This window comes from Myxine glutinosa, chromosome 7 (assembly GCF_964187855.1).
Source record: "Myxine glutinosa chromosome 7, kmMyxGlut1.1, whole genome shotgun sequence".
In the NCBI taxonomy this organism is placed as follows: domain Eukaryota; kingdom Metazoa; phylum Chordata; class Myxini; order Myxiniformes; family Myxinidae; genus Myxine; species Myxine glutinosa.
The window spans coordinates 133,049,151-133,064,210 of NC_136267.1; the positions used below are offsets into that span (position 1 = coordinate 133,049,151).

The 15,060-nt window shown below is 42.8% G+C and overlaps 2 protein-coding genes across 2 annotated transcripts in view; both read left to right on the forward strand.

The window, feature by feature from the left end:
• LOC144893007 (uncharacterized) overlaps nucleotides 1-15,060 on the forward strand; it is an 812,187-nt gene that overhangs the window by 223,073 nt on the left and 574,054 nt on the right. The gene's annotated exons all lie outside the window — the stretch shown is intronic.
• On the forward strand, nucleotides 6,220-13,464 carry LOC137431667 (uncharacterized). Its single transcript, XM_068123250.2, has 5 exons — nucleotides 6,220-6,262; nucleotides 6,371-6,435; nucleotides 8,557-8,685; nucleotides 12,204-12,449; nucleotides 12,585-13,464. Exons 3-5 carry the CDS (start codon nucleotides 8,575-8,577, stop codon nucleotides 13,278-13,280), a joined length of 1,053 nt encoding a protein of 350 aa, XP_067979351.2. The 5' UTR covers nucleotides 6,220-6,262; nucleotides 6,371-6,435; nucleotides 8,557-8,574; the 3' UTR covers nucleotides 13,281-13,464.

The window sequence follows — 15,060 nt, forward strand, 5'->3', positions numbered from 1 at the left end:
CCAACCCCACGTCCCCCCAGCACTTCGCACTGCGGAGTACGTTTTTATCCAGCACGACGCACACCGGGGACCGCTCCGGCCATCGTACGATGGACCTTTCCGGGTCCTGAAGAGGGACGACAAGTCGTTCACCATCGACATCGGCGGCAAGGCGGACCGCACCTCCCTGGACCGCGTCAAGCCGGCCCATTTGGACCTCGACCAACCTCCACGGTTGGCCCTTCCTCCACGTCGGGGCCGCTCCCCGTCAACCAGGCCCCCCGCCCGACCATCCACCTACCACCCTCACACGAATCGTCAGGGGTCGTTTCGGCCGGGTCACCAAGACCCCCCTCAAACTGACTCTCCTGGTGCATGTTAATTCTGGGGGGGGGGGGGGGGGGAGGGGGGGGGCGCGTGTAGCGGTTACCGGTAGCATGACATAATTACCCTGCACCGGCCGATGATGCAACCGGCGAGCGGTCACGTGTCCGGACTCGCCCGGGCGTGTTGAGACTTGCCTTTACCGGGCGAACGCTTGCCTTGCATACCATGCCCCGTTGAGAGGCGTGGCTTATCTATTTGCATACCACGCCCCGCCTGAGAGGCGTGGCTTTTGTGTGTTGAGTTTCTGATATATATTGCCGCCCGTTCGATGGGCTGATTCAGTGCTTTGGAGTTCGTTTGAGTGAGCTGGGAATAAATAGCTCAGAGAAACCTAATTCCTGGCGTCGTCCATTTTGTCCGATTTTATCGTGCGAGCACGGCTCCCACATTGTGATATTTTACATTAAAATCGCGTTTTAAGGGTGGAGTGTACAACACATAAAAGTCGGTCCAAAGGACCTGCTATCTTTATTTTACGTGCTTCAGCGAAAGGGAAAATGGGGAGAGGTCCGGAGGGGGGGGGGGGGGTCAAATCCCCCTCCCGGACTCTCCCCTTTGGACGTCCATGGTTGTGCTTGTAGGTGGGCCTATAGCGTCTAATGTTGTCATGCCCTGCTCTAAGCTGGTGTTGCTTGCGCAGTTGCTTACTAAAATGGCGGCCGAACACGCCATTGGATACTTCCCGTTTTCGGCTGAGTGGTTCCTCTTGCTCTGCTCTGGTAAAGTAGTGTCTTTAGTCGGTACTGGGTCATCTCTTCTTCTTCTTCATTAAATAGACTGGTCGGATATTTCCAAAAGTTGTCAATCAATGAATCTACGGGCGTTTCTTTGAGAAAGTCGGCAACATATCTTTTTCTATGTGTTTTTGTATGCTGAATCCAAAAAACAATGTTGCCAAGCTGAATTTTGAAGTCAACATGCCCAAAATGACAAAATTCAAAATGGCCGCCAATTCACACTAAAAAGCTTATATTTCAGTTACTAAACAATGTAGAAAGTTGATTTTGGTGGCTATACCCATATTTTTGGGGACAAGAAAGTTGATTAAGCCAAAATAAATTATTATTATGGCCACCATCTAAAATAAAATAGAACTATAAATTTCGAGGTCCTATTCACAAGAATAATGTATCTGCAACCCTGTATGAAATAAAGATGCAAGACAAGAACACTGCCAAGCAGACCATTCTTAAAGAAGATCGAAGTATCCTGCACCGTCTCCTTGTTGCTTACCAAGGTGGTCGGGAAGTCAACATGAAAGTAATATTACGACATGAACTCATGCCAGTACCAGTATCACTTTGTGAAATGAACAAATCTCTCAGAACTGGTACAAAGTCAATATTGGCCGATGTCTTGACACAGCATGTTACTTGCCCACCATCAATCACACTTGAAGGAGAATCAGGATTGATTATTGATGGCCAAGCACTGGTTGTAGCACTTGGAAAGCCAGACAAGGCCAAAACATTTGGTCATGTGGCAGATACATTTATGAAATGTGTGTTGCAAAAAGGAAGTGCAAACAAAAGGATCGATGTAGTATTTGACAGATACCGGAAAATATCAATCAAGGCATCCACACGATCAAGACGTAACAGAAGTACTCATGCTGTTCGTCGAGTCATCGAAGATCGCAATGTTCCCCTTCCAAACAATTGGGAAAGTTTTCTTGCTCTTCCTGAAAATAAAGTTGACCTTGCCAAGTTCATATCAGATGAACTGATGCTTCAAACTCAAGATCAAGAGAAAACAATTGTTGTTGCTGGTGGTTTCTCTGATGAGGAAGGGGTCATAAGCTCAAATCAAGGTCTCAATTTGACCAATCTCACAGCCAACCATGAAGAAGGGGATACTAGACTCATTTTGCATGCCATTCACATGAGCAAAGAGATGGCTATGGACAACATTGTTCTTGTTTCAAGGGATGTTGATGTCCTTATTATTCTGCTGGCTCATCGACATTAAATTTCCTGCATGTGCAAAGTATGGTTGATGGCTGGGACAGTGAGAAAACCAAAATACATACCCCTGCGTGAAGTGTTTGAGAAGCTGCCTAAAGGATCTGAGAAAGCCATTCTTCAATTCCATGCTTTGACCGGCACAGACACTACTTCATTTGTATATGGCCATTCCAAAAAAACAGCATGGGAAATCTTTAAGCATCACTTTGACCTTCTTTTGAATGTTGAATTTGGTGAACTGACAAGTGATGCTATGAAACAAGCAGAGTGTTTCATGTGCAAGATTTACAAGGTTGCAGTGGATTCACTTGATGAGGCCCGCCATATGCTCTTTGCTCTCACTGACAGTCCAGAAAAGTTGCCACCAACAAGTGATGCCTTCAGTTTCCATATGCAAAGAGTGCACTTTCAGGTGATGGTGTGGCGACAGGCAAATATTGCCATACAGAGACTGCCCAAACCAGAAGATATGGGATGGCAAATTGAACAGAATGATCTTGTACCCATCCTTATGTCCTTGGAGCCAATTCCCCAAGCTTGTTTGGAAATTATTCATTGCCAATGCAAAACTGGCTGCAGAAATCTCCGGTGCAAGTGCAGGAAAGCAAAACTTCCTTGTACTGGACTATGTACCTGTGCTGATGTTAACCAAGACCTCACATGCATAAACCAAACTTAAATCTGAAAACTTACATAAACGTCTTGAATTGCATATGTACGGTATCATAAAATAACTGCACAACTATTGAATGAAATGTGAAAAGTTATCATCATGGCTAGATTTTTTGGCAGAATAAAAGTGGATGTATTGCTTCAAGAATTAATCTTTTGATGGCTTACAAGTTCTGATATATTAGAAATCATACCTGTTTGACCATGGTGGCCATCTTGAAATCCAAGATGGTGGCCATAATAAGAATTTATTTTGGCTTAATCAACTTTCTTGTCCCCAAAAATGTGGGTATAGCCACCAAAATCAACTTACTACATTGTTTAGTTTTAGTAGCTGAAATATAAGCTTTTTAGTGTGAATTGGTGGCCATTTTGCATTTTGGCATTTTGGGCATGTTAACTTCAAAATTCAGCTTGGCAACATTGTTTTTTGGATTCAGCATACAAAAACACATAGGAAAGGATATGTTGCCGACTTTCTCAAAGAAGTGCCCGTGGGTTTACAATTACGGTATGAGAATACCGAATACCGATTCCCAGATGGAATTAAAGGAAGATGGAAAAGATATATGGAAATGCTGTTGAATACAGAAAATGAATGGGATGGCAAAATAGAGAGTAACCCAGTTTTAGGACCGGCAGAGAAGATAACTGAGAAGGAAGTTGAGGAAGCGATAAAAGCAATGAAGGGTAGAAAAGCGGGAGGGCCGAAGGGAGTTGTGGGAGATATGTTGAAGGCAGCAGGAAATTGGGGTGTGAAGAGAATGACAGAGATCTGTAATCTGGTGGTGAAAGAAGGCCGCATTCCAGTGGTTTGGGAACTGAGTACCCTCGTCCCTCTATACAAGGGGAAAGGTGACCCTCTAGAGTGTGGCTCGTACCGAGCGATAAAGTTATAGGAGCATGGAATGAAGGTATTGGAAAGGGTGTTGGAGAGGAGGATAAGGAAGAAAGTGAAGATCGACGAAATGCAGTTTGGAATCATGCCAGGAAGAGGAACGACAGATGTGCTTTTCATTGTGAGGCAGTTGCAGGAGAAGTACATGGAGAAGAGGAAGAAGTTGTTTCTTGGGTTTGTTGATCTGGAGAAAGCATTCGATCGGGTTCCACGTAAAGTATTGACATGGGCATTGAGGAAGTTAGGAGTGGAGGAATGGTTGATCAGAGTAGTGATGACAATGTACAAAAGAGCGCGCACAGCTGTAAGGACGAAGGACGGGAACAGTGGTGAGTTTGAGGTGAAGGTGGGAGTGCATCAGGGGTCGGTACTAAGTCCACTACTATTTGTAGCTGTGATGGAGGTGCTGGCTCAGAACGTAAAGGAGGGTTTACTGTGGGAGTTGTTGTATGCAGATGATCTGGTGTTGATTGCGGAAAGTATGGATGGACTGAAGGAAAAGATGAACACGTGGAAGGAATGTATGGAGACAAAAGGTCTGAAGGTGAATATTGGAAAGACGAAGGTGATGGCAAGTGGTAAAGCATGTGGTGAGGTGGAAAGAACTGGGAAGTGGCCCTGTGCTGTGTGTAGGAAGGGTGTCGGAGTGAACTCCATTCAGTGTACAATGTGCGCTGAGTGGGTTCATCAAAAATGTAGTGGTCTGAGAGGGTCATTAACCAGTGTGGCAGCTACATTCAAATGTAAGGTGTGCACAGAGGGAGCTGCAGATGGAGGAAATGTTGAGTTGGATCTTGGAGACGGCGTGAAGCTGGAAGGTGTGAAAACATTTTGCTACCTCGGAGACATGCTGAATGGAGAAGGTGGATCAGACTCGGCAACGGTTGCTTTAGTGAGATGTGCATGGAAGAAGTTTCGGGAATTGAGTGGCGTGCTGATGATGAGGGGTGTCGTTGAAGCTGAAGGGAAAGGTGTATGCTGCATGTGTGAGAAGTGTTATGATTTATGGGAGCGAGACATGGGTAATGAACGTAGAGCAGCAACGAAGGTTGGAAAGGGTGGAAATGCGAATGGTTCGACGGATGTGCGGAGTATCGTTGAGAGAGGGAGGAAGACAAATGATGAATTGCGAAAGATGATGGGAATAGAGCCTGTGATTGATGCTGTGAAGAGGAACAGGTTGAGATGGTTTGGTCATGTGTTGAGGAAGGATGAAAGTGACTGGTTTAGAAGAGTGATGGAAATGAATGTAGAAGGAAGTAGAAGACGGGGAAGACCGAGAAAGACTTGGCTGAAGATGGTGGAAGAAGAAATGCGGGCAAGGGGGTTAACAAGGAGAGATGCAGAAAATATGGCAAAATGGAGAGGATTGTCATGGGGACCGCAAGGCTAACCCCCGCTCTAGCAGGGAAAATGGCCTTTAAAATGCATGTTGTTGTTGTTGTTGTAATACCGACCATTCTAAAGCCCAATTATTTCTGCCTTCTTATGCAATGGGGTTGCCATGTGAACGTTTTTACCAAAGTGTAATTTGACCAAAGCGACAGTTAAAACAATATTAAGTCGATAAGTGTGAAGGGCCTTGTGGTGCATGTGTGAAGCATCGCATGTGTGAAGATAGGCCACATCTTGTCTTCCGCTCCCTCTTTTTGTATATTTTGTTTGTCTGGTTGATTTGTTTGTGAAATAAATGTTAGCTCTTTCACGAGCCTCGATTCAGTATACAAAAAAAACAAAAAAAACAAAAAAACAAAAAACAATAGAGGTATCAATATGTTGTTTATACACCGCCCAAATAACTGCGTGGCATTCTCTCAAGCAGTGTTTTTACTACGGAGGTTAGACAGATCCTTGCTATTATTGCTGACTATTTTCTCTTAAAATCGTGAGTTGGACAGGCAACCGTGATGGGTTTCTGTGAAGTTGATTATCGCATTGCAGTTCAGTCTAGCGGAGCTGGAGATATGCGCTCTACCGAGTACCCCTTGTAGTTGGTATTGGTAATGCAAGTTGCAACACACCCAAGATTTAGCAAACTTCATTATCCAAATTATCAGCTTGGTGTTTTCATTACCAAACAGATTTTCATCACTAAATTTACTCGAATTTAATAATAAGAAATACTAGTTGAGACCCGTGATCACGATTCATTGATGCTCATTAAGCGGTGAATGTTTCCATGATGGAGGCGTACGCGCTTGCGGTGGCAGTCTTTCTATAATACTATCCTCAAGCTTTATTGACTTTATGATGCATGTAGGAATTGTTAAGGTGTATAACCGCGTACTGTTTCATTGTTTCCCTTTATTTATTTAAAATATGCTTTGTTAGACTTCGCAATGCAGCTGCAGATTATTACAAGGTGCAGTAATAAATCTTTAAATATAGATGCAGTAAGACTTCTTAAAGGGTTTTTTACGCCTTTTATTCTGTTTCGCGCCTTTTATTTAATCTTGGACTTCCTGTTTAGATGTTTCTTCTTCGTCAAACTCCACGCTTGGCAGTCATCGTAGCTCAACTTCCTCTTATGACGAGGTGTGTAACCTTCAGCATTTTCCGTTTGTGTTTTTAAACAATCACTGATGATTTACACATTTATTCCTCCAATAAAGTTATTCTATCCTGTCGAAGATGCTACAAATATGCGACCGTTTGACCATTGAATGTGAGAATGTAAAGTGTATCACTGTCAGTTTGGTCCATGTGCGTGTTGCATTCCCAACTATTCCCAACTATTCCCAACTTCCTCCACCAGGTGAACAGTTTACGTTTTGTATCCCAGAGAAGACCAGAAAATCGCAATGCAGAATCACATTTAATCAAAATCATCCGTCCACAACTTTTTGAGATATCCTGCTATATATCGTTTTTGGCCCTATCTCCCAATGGTGAAGAATCATTTTAAAATTAAATAATTCTCATATCCGAATCCATATTCAGATCTTCACCAAATTCGAATCGATTCTTCCTTGTCACACACACAAACGGTCCACCAAGTTTCATCCCAATCCGTCCTTAACTTTCTGAGATATCCTGCTCTGTGTCGTTTTTGGCCCTATCTCCCAATGGTGAAGAATCACTTTAAAAATTCTAGTAGCCGGATCCGGATCTTCACCAAAATTGAATCGATTCATCCTTGTCACACACACAACCTGTCAACAAGTTTTGTCCAAATCCGTCCATAACTTTTTGAGATATCCTGCCATATATAATTTTTGGCCATATCTCCCAATGGTGAAGACTGACTTAAAAATTAATAATTCTCATATCCGAATCTATATTCAGATCTTCACCAAAATCGTATGTATTTGTCCTTGTCAGACACCCAACCAATACACCAATAATTGTTGTCAAATCCGTCCATAACTTTTTGAGATATCCTGCTATGTATCGTTTTTGGCCCTATCTCCCATTGGTGAAGAATCACTTAAAAAATTCTAGTAGCCGGATCCGAATCCGGATCTTCACCAAAATCTAATAATTTTGTCCTCATCACATACGCTACATCTCTGCCAAATTTCGTCCGAATCCGTCCACAACTTTTTGAGATATTCCGCTATGTATCGTTTCTGGCCCCGTCTCCCATTGGTGAAGAATCACTTAAAAAATTCTAGTAGCCGGATCCGAATCCGGATCTTCACCAAAATCTAATAATTTTGTCCTCGTCACATACGCTACATCTCTGCCAAATTTCGTCCGAATCCGTCCACAACTTTTCGAGATATTTTGTTCACAAACAAACAAATGGACAGACAGACAGGGGTGAAAACATAACCTCCATCCCCCTTTGGTGGCGAGGTGAATGGCTTATCGCTTGCCAAGGCAGCCGTTCCGTATGAACCGTTTAGTTGGAGTGATTGCTTGAGTGCTTAAACCACTTGGCGGTCACAACATGGTGGTCTCCATGGTAACCATGCTATCGTGGTACTCGAGCAAATGCTGTCCAGGTCGTCGATTTCAGTTTTACTCAATCCTCTTGTGACACCTACCCCAAACAAATGTATTGCGTTGGCAGCGGCTACAGAGATTACTGTACTCTATGAGGATAAATAAATGGGGATAATTGGAATGAAAAGTAGAAGTAATACAAAAAAGTATGAACGGAACGTACTGAACAATAAAAGTATCAGCCAAAGAGTAACTGAGAAATGGAATAGCCTTCCTCAGTTTGTGGTAACTTCACCATCACATGGATTAACTTAAGGGCAGGTTGGCCAAACATTGGTTCTCCTCTCATCAAATTTTACCATGACTACCCAACAAACATATACATCCCACAATAAATTATGTTCAATTATTTTAAGTAGTTGTGACTAATACCAACCCTATTGATGGAACGATCGGAAGTTTAAACCTGATCACCTTTTACTTCTGTATAATGACGATGACCATTCACGACCAGGACTGACTCCTACAAAGGATTTTGGAAACTATTTACTGTTGCCCAGATATATAAAATGGGCATTCGTTTTGTGGTAAATCTCATATAAAACCAACAACTTGCTCAGCATGAAAATCAAAATACTGATGGGACATACATCTGAAGTGCTTGTGTCTGAGAAACGTTTAAACGTTGAGTTTTATGTCATAATTTCTGGAAGGGAAATTGATGAGTGATATACCTGTGGTCATATATATCTATTTTGTCAATGTCAGTGATACGTAGGTGATGCCATGCCATCTCTGGGTGCTGATGTCAGAGCCTTCGTCGATGTTCTGGCTGGAGCCAGGCCTCAAGGAGAGGTACAAGTTGCCCGGGCATTCACTTGGGCCCGGCACATGGAGGTATGGTATAATAATCTATTTATTTTGGATATAACGTCGAAGCTCATGGAGGAGCCAACATTTATTTATTTTTAAACAGTTCTCTTTTCTTTAAAATCCTTTTTTCATTTTCATTCAACATTTGTTTATTGACTGATAAGGCTCGTGGGGGATGCTTGTACCATATCTGTCGACCTATGTCGATGTGGAGTACAAGTCGAGTTGGCTAATTTTCGCATTTTTTTTTTCATAGATAAGTCGATTTAGAGTACAGGATGAAGCTAGATCAACTACAGTGATTAGCAAAACTGTCAGAACAATGGAGGTGTTAATTCCTCCCTGATGCAGCATAATACTTCGCTTCCTCGAGTACTTCGTCAAAACAAGCCAGTGTATTTATTATTTAAAACAAGTGGCAGAATCATTATCAGCACTGGCTTGTAGCTCGTTCACTGCTGCTCAACACTAGAGATTTCATAGAACACAATACCCCACACAGTGTTTAAGTATATACAGTGCCTATAGAAAGTCTACACCCCTTTCAAAATTTTCACCTTTTGTTGCCTTATGGCCTGGAATTAAATTGCATTAAATCAGACCTTTTCCACCTTTATTTACACATAGTAACTCACAACTTCCATGTGAAAAACAAATTCTACAAATATCAGAAAATTAATTAAAAACACAAAACTAGGATATAATGGTTGGATAAGTGTCCATCCCCAGAGTTAATACTTGGTGGAAGCACCTTTTACAGCAATTAGAGCTGTGAGTCTGTTGGGATAGTTCTCCAACTTTGCACACCTTGATTGGGTGGTATTTGCCAATTCTTCTGTACAAAACTGTTCAAGGTCAAGTTGTGTGGGGAGCATTGATGGACAGCAATCTTCAAGTCATGTCAAAGATTTCCGATTGGATTTAGGTCAGTGCTCTGACTGGCCACTCAAGGACATTTGTCTTTTTGTTCCGTAGCCACCCCAGTGTCGCTTTGGCTGTGTGCTTCGGATCATTGTCATGCTGAAAGGTAAACTTCCATCCCAATTTCAGCTTTCTTTCAGAGGGCAGTAGGTTTTCCTTTTTGATTTTTCTGTGTTTTGCTCCATCTATTTTCCCTCTATCCTGACAAATGCCTCAGTCTCTGCTGATGAGAAACTTCCCATAACATGATGCTGCCACCACCATGCTTCATATTAGGGATGGTGTTCTTTGGGTGATTGGGTTTGTGCCAAACGTAATTTTTTGCTTTTAGGCAAAAAAGGTTCATCACACCACAAAACTTTTTGCCACATGGCTTCAGAATCTCTGGAGTGTTTTTATGCATACCTCAAATAGGGCTCAAGGTTGGCTTTTTGAGTGATAGTTTCCTTATTGCCACCCTACCATACAGGTCTGATTTGTGGAGTGCTTGGGATATTGTTGTCACATGCACACAGTGACCAGTCTTTGCCATAAAGGCCTGTAGCTCTTTCAAAGTTGCCATTGGCCTCTTGGTGGCCTCTCTGATCAGTCTCCTCGTTTGGTCATCCTGTTTGGAGGGACGGCCTGATGTAGGCAGGGTCTTGGTCGTACCATACACCTTCCATGTCTTAATGATTGTCTTGATTGTGCTCCAAGGGATATCCAAGGCCTTTGAAATATTTCTATACCCATCCCCTGATCTGTGCCTTTCCACAACTCTATCCCAGAGGTCTTTTGAAGCTTATTGGTGCTCATGGTTGAGTCTTTGCTGTGAAATGCACTACCTAGCGGAGGAAACCTGCAGGAAAAGCTGATTTTATTTTGAAATAATCAGAATGACTACAATTTAACACAGGTGGAGGTCAATTAACTTGGTGTGTGATTTTGAAGGTGATTGGTTACACCTGAGATAATTTACAATTGCTATTATAAGTGGGGTGGACACTTATCCAACTAAAATATTCAACTTTTGTGTTTTTCATTAATTTTTTAAAATTGTAATTAAAGGTGGAAAAAAGTCTGATATAATGCAATTTAATTCCAGGCTATAAGGCAACATATGGTGAAAATTTTGAAAGGGGGTGTAGACTTTCTATTGGCACTGTCGGTGGCATTCGGAGTACATACTTTTTCAGAGTTCAGATTGTATGTAGGCCACATGTAAACACAAGCACCACAGCAAAAGTATCAAGATGATGTGGCAGGTCACATGATATATGACCTTATCAAATCGCAATTTGTGGGTGAGAGGCCAATCGAGCGTAAAAGAACACCAACAAACATTAAAATCTCCCTTCCAAATTTATTCAAGAAAACAACGATTAAGTGTTAAGTTAAGCCATATCTATTCATTAAACTAAACATTATTTTCTGAGTATGTGGACCTTTAAAGAAGTTGTTCTTCGATTATAATCTGATAAGACGGACGGACAGACATGAACCATTTGCTTAACCCCGCTTTTCACATTGTATGTGCAGGGTAACAAACACCTGACACTTGGTGTAATACAAGAACTCAATGTGTGTCCATCTAGCTTTGCAGCCACCATTAGCCTTCTTGGTTTTCTTGGTCCAGTAGTCTGCAACGTATTCTAACCGTTATGACAGTCAGAGTTGAAAATTTGGGTGGAGCCTCAATCTTGTATACAAAAAAATTAAATACCCCGAATACCCAAAATACCCCAAAACTCTTGAAGACCCAAAACACCACAAAGACCCTGAAGACCCAAAAGACCCTGCAGACTTAAAAATCCTGAAGACTGTTAAAGACCATGAAGACTGTTAAAGACCCAAAATACCGCGAAGACCCAAAATACCCCAAAGACCCAAAACAGAGTTGAAAATTTTATGTACTCTTTTCTTCTCAACACATTTGTCTTCGTACAAATACTGGTATTTTCCCAAATATTTGTGTTCTGATTGCACCATATTATGGAACCTCGGTGACGACTTCTCAATTCTAGATTCGCTGCACGACTCGCGAGGGTATTACCGTATTGCACCGGGCTTATCTCCCCTTTGCATTCCCAGCCCACAAATTATTCGAGCAGTACGTCCGAGACATGAAGGCCTGTGTTCAGCACCACGAGCCGTGCACTGAGGTGTATCTCAGCACCACGAGCCGTGCATTGAGGTGTATCTCAGCACCACGAGCCGTGCACTGAGGTGTATCTCAGCACCACGAGCCGTGCACTGAGGTGTATCTCAGCACCACGAGCCGTGCACTGAGGTGTATCTCAGCACCACGAGCCGTGCACTGAGGTGTATCTCAGCACCACGAGCCGTGCACTGAAGTGTATCTCAGCACCATTAGCCGTGCACTGAGGTGTATCTCAGCACCACGAGCCGTGCACTGAGGTGTATCTCAGCACCACGAGCCGTGCACTGAAGTGTATCTCAGCACCATTAGCCGTGCACTGAGGTGTATCTCAGCACCACGAGCCGTGCACTGAGGTGTATCTCAGCACCACGAGCTGTGCACTGAGGTGTATCTCAGCACCATGAGCCGTGCACTGGTCTTTTAATGTGATGTGTGTTAGCTTTTAACGTGATGTGTGTTATGCATCTTCTGTGATGAACAGAAAGTCTACTCCCACTGTCAGACAAGACCAAGGCTTCGTAGGGCTGTGGACCGGGCTCTTCGTCACCACCCTCTGCAGCTCAAGTTTGCCCACCTGGCACATGCCCGCCGCTTGCTTGCCCTCTCCTTGTTGATGTCATCATTACAGACTGGCACAGGGTGGCCTCAGGACCTTAATGATTGGGTGGTGCAGAAAGTAGTTCTGCAGGAATTGGGCCTCGACCCACAAACGTTTGATGTGGAGATGGTGAGTATGTGGCAGTGGTGTGCAATTGGAGTGTGAATGCAAGACGCAAGAGATTGCAGGTGTTAAGCATAAATCAACAATCGGTCTTGAGGACTTAGTAAATGTAACAACCGGTATTTTTGCTCCTTCCAACAGGTTGCTCGGGAGGCTCGCATAACTGCCACATTGCAGCTGTTGCGAGCAGCAGATAGTCCACACAGGGCCATGCACACTGCAGCCCCTTCTCCATTCATTCAGGCCTTTGGTCTTGCACTACGCAATCGACTATTGCAGCTTCCTCGTATCCCCAGCCAGGCTCCTTCCCATGAATCTGAGAATGAAGGCAATAAAAGGGGTATTGAGGCAGGCAAGCTGAGTTTTGAAGCAGGCCTGCACTGTTTGTCGAAGATGCCAACTGCACTTTCAGCTCTTTGTGCCTCTGTCACCACAGCCGTGGACACTTCTGTTGACCCAGTGACCTCAAGCCTCATTACTACTCCAAATCTGTGGCATTCCTTGTTCTGGCAGCTGCCACCAGTTCTTCTCTCACAAGCCACTAAAATCTACCCAAAGCTCTGCGCAACTTATCGAGCAGAGCTCTTTCGTAGAGCTGTGGAAATCCAGGCCTCAACGCAATCCAGCCAAAGCAAATCCGGAGATGCTTGGAAGGACTTGGTCGATCGGTTTCGAGCAGAAATGGACCATGGTGACGGGGAAGTCGAGCAGGCATTGATAGCAGAACAGTCCTCATGTGCAGCTTTGTCTTCTACCGGCTGTACAGTCTATTCAGATCTTCTCGCTGAATTGGCCACCAAAACCTTTTTATCTTCTCACCAAAGTTCTCGTACATGAAGTTTTCGATCTGTCATTCTTGGTATAATGTTACTTGGACAGTTTTTGATTGCAATAAAGTTGAACATTCTAGGCCAAATGTATCTTGGAATAAAATGCACCACTGACATTGCTCAGTAGGTTTGTGCTTAAAAGTGAACAAACGGTGAAATTTAATTGGACTCTTATAAAGCCCAAAACATCATTACCTTGTGATCCTCTTTGCCATTTTATTAATTACGTAGGTTTAGGGAGGAATATAAATCAATAGCCCAATTGTGTCCATGTGAAACAGGGTATCATGGGAGAGTGAGAGTTTATTTCCACTCTTGAATCAATCGGACACAAGAAACATGCACCTTGTTATGAGAATAGTGGAGGAACCTGCATAAAAGAAAAAAAAAAAAAAAAAAAAACACCTTTACAGGCCATTTTTCCCCGCAAGCAGGGGTTGGCCTTTTTCGGGAACTGTGGTTGTTGTTGTTTTTCGGTCCCCTTTTTGAAGCAATGTTTTACGGCCGGATGCCCTTCCTGACGCCAACCCTTTTTGCCGCCTTTAACGACAAGCAGGGAATTACCAGTGAACTGGTACTCAATTTGCCGACCTCGGAAGGATGACAGGCTGAGTCAACACCGCCTGGCGTTAATGCAGCGATCGACCGGGATTCGAACCCAGGATGCTAGGATCCTAAGCCGGCACCCTAGCCGCTAGCCCAACACCAGGGATAAAAGGATGTCACTGTACAATATGATGCATAAAAGGATGACTTGTAAAATTTCAGGCCCCGATTATAATGGTTTGTGATAAAAAAATATGCAGACACATAAATATTGTGAAATAAGATAACTTTGTTGAGAATACTAACGAGGTGGACAAATTGAAGCGAACCAAACACAAAGGAACACAAATGGGTGGAGGAGGAATCAGCTGGTATGCAATATCACTCATTTACTATCAGTTATTGAATAAATTTATTATATACTTCTCTAATAATAAACCTTTGGGATTGTGTTTAAAGCTATTAGCAAGTTGGCCATGCCCGCACGGGATTCTAAATGAGGTCGTGATGAATAAGGCAAAAATACAAATGGCGTCTTCTGGCATGGAGCCGGCAAGCTGGGAGCAACAATTCACATTTATTGCCAAATATGATGCAATTTAAATGCTCTGATTGCGGCGAGTTGTTGTATTTGAAATTGTTCGATATATGTAGCTTTTTGATGCCTCAGGTCCCTAATAAATATTTGTATATTTGTCAAAGCCAGTGACCAATTACAAATCAATAGTAGGATTAACACCAATAGTTTCTAACTTCAAACGAATTCCATAACTTGAGTCTAGTATAAATAATTGCTTTTTTTCCAAAGGAAGTTCTTGTATGTTATGAATGGTACTGTACATATTCGATTGTCTTATTGAGTAATATTGTGAATGACTTCATTTTTTAACAATAATTTCATCAATTTTTTGGGGACATGTCATTTCGATTCAGCTGGAACATTAGTAATCCAAAATGAAAAACAGATGATCTGTATCTCATCTGGCTGGTTGCCAAAAGGTGGTTGACAGATGGATCAGGGTAAATATAAGAGCTGGATTTGGAATAAACATTTTAGGTCAGATAGTATTTCCAGGATGTTCACAGTAGTGCTCAGATATTCATCAGTAGATGCTCAGATAGTTCACGGACGTTCAGTACTCTGTACAATATGTCACTCTGTACAATATGTCACTCTGTACAATCTGTTACTGTACAATCTGTCACTCTGTACAATCTGTCACTCTGTACAATCTGTCACT

What these genes read in the sequence shown, in the direction of transcription:
- LOC137431667 (XM_068123250.2), top strand. Translation starts at nt 8,575, where the DNA reads ATGCCATCTCTGGGTGCTGATGTCAGAGCCTTCGTCGATGTTCTGGCT. An exon ending in CTTGGGCCCGGCACATGGAG is followed by an intron (nt 8,686 to 12,203) that starts GTATGGTATAAT and finishes TGTGATGAACAG; the next exon opens with AAAGTCTACTCCCACTGTCA. An exon ending in AAACGTTTGATGTGGAGATG is followed by an intron (nt 12,450 to 12,584) that starts GTGAGTATGTGG and finishes TCCTTCCAACAG; the next exon opens with GTTGCTCGGGAGGCTCGCAT.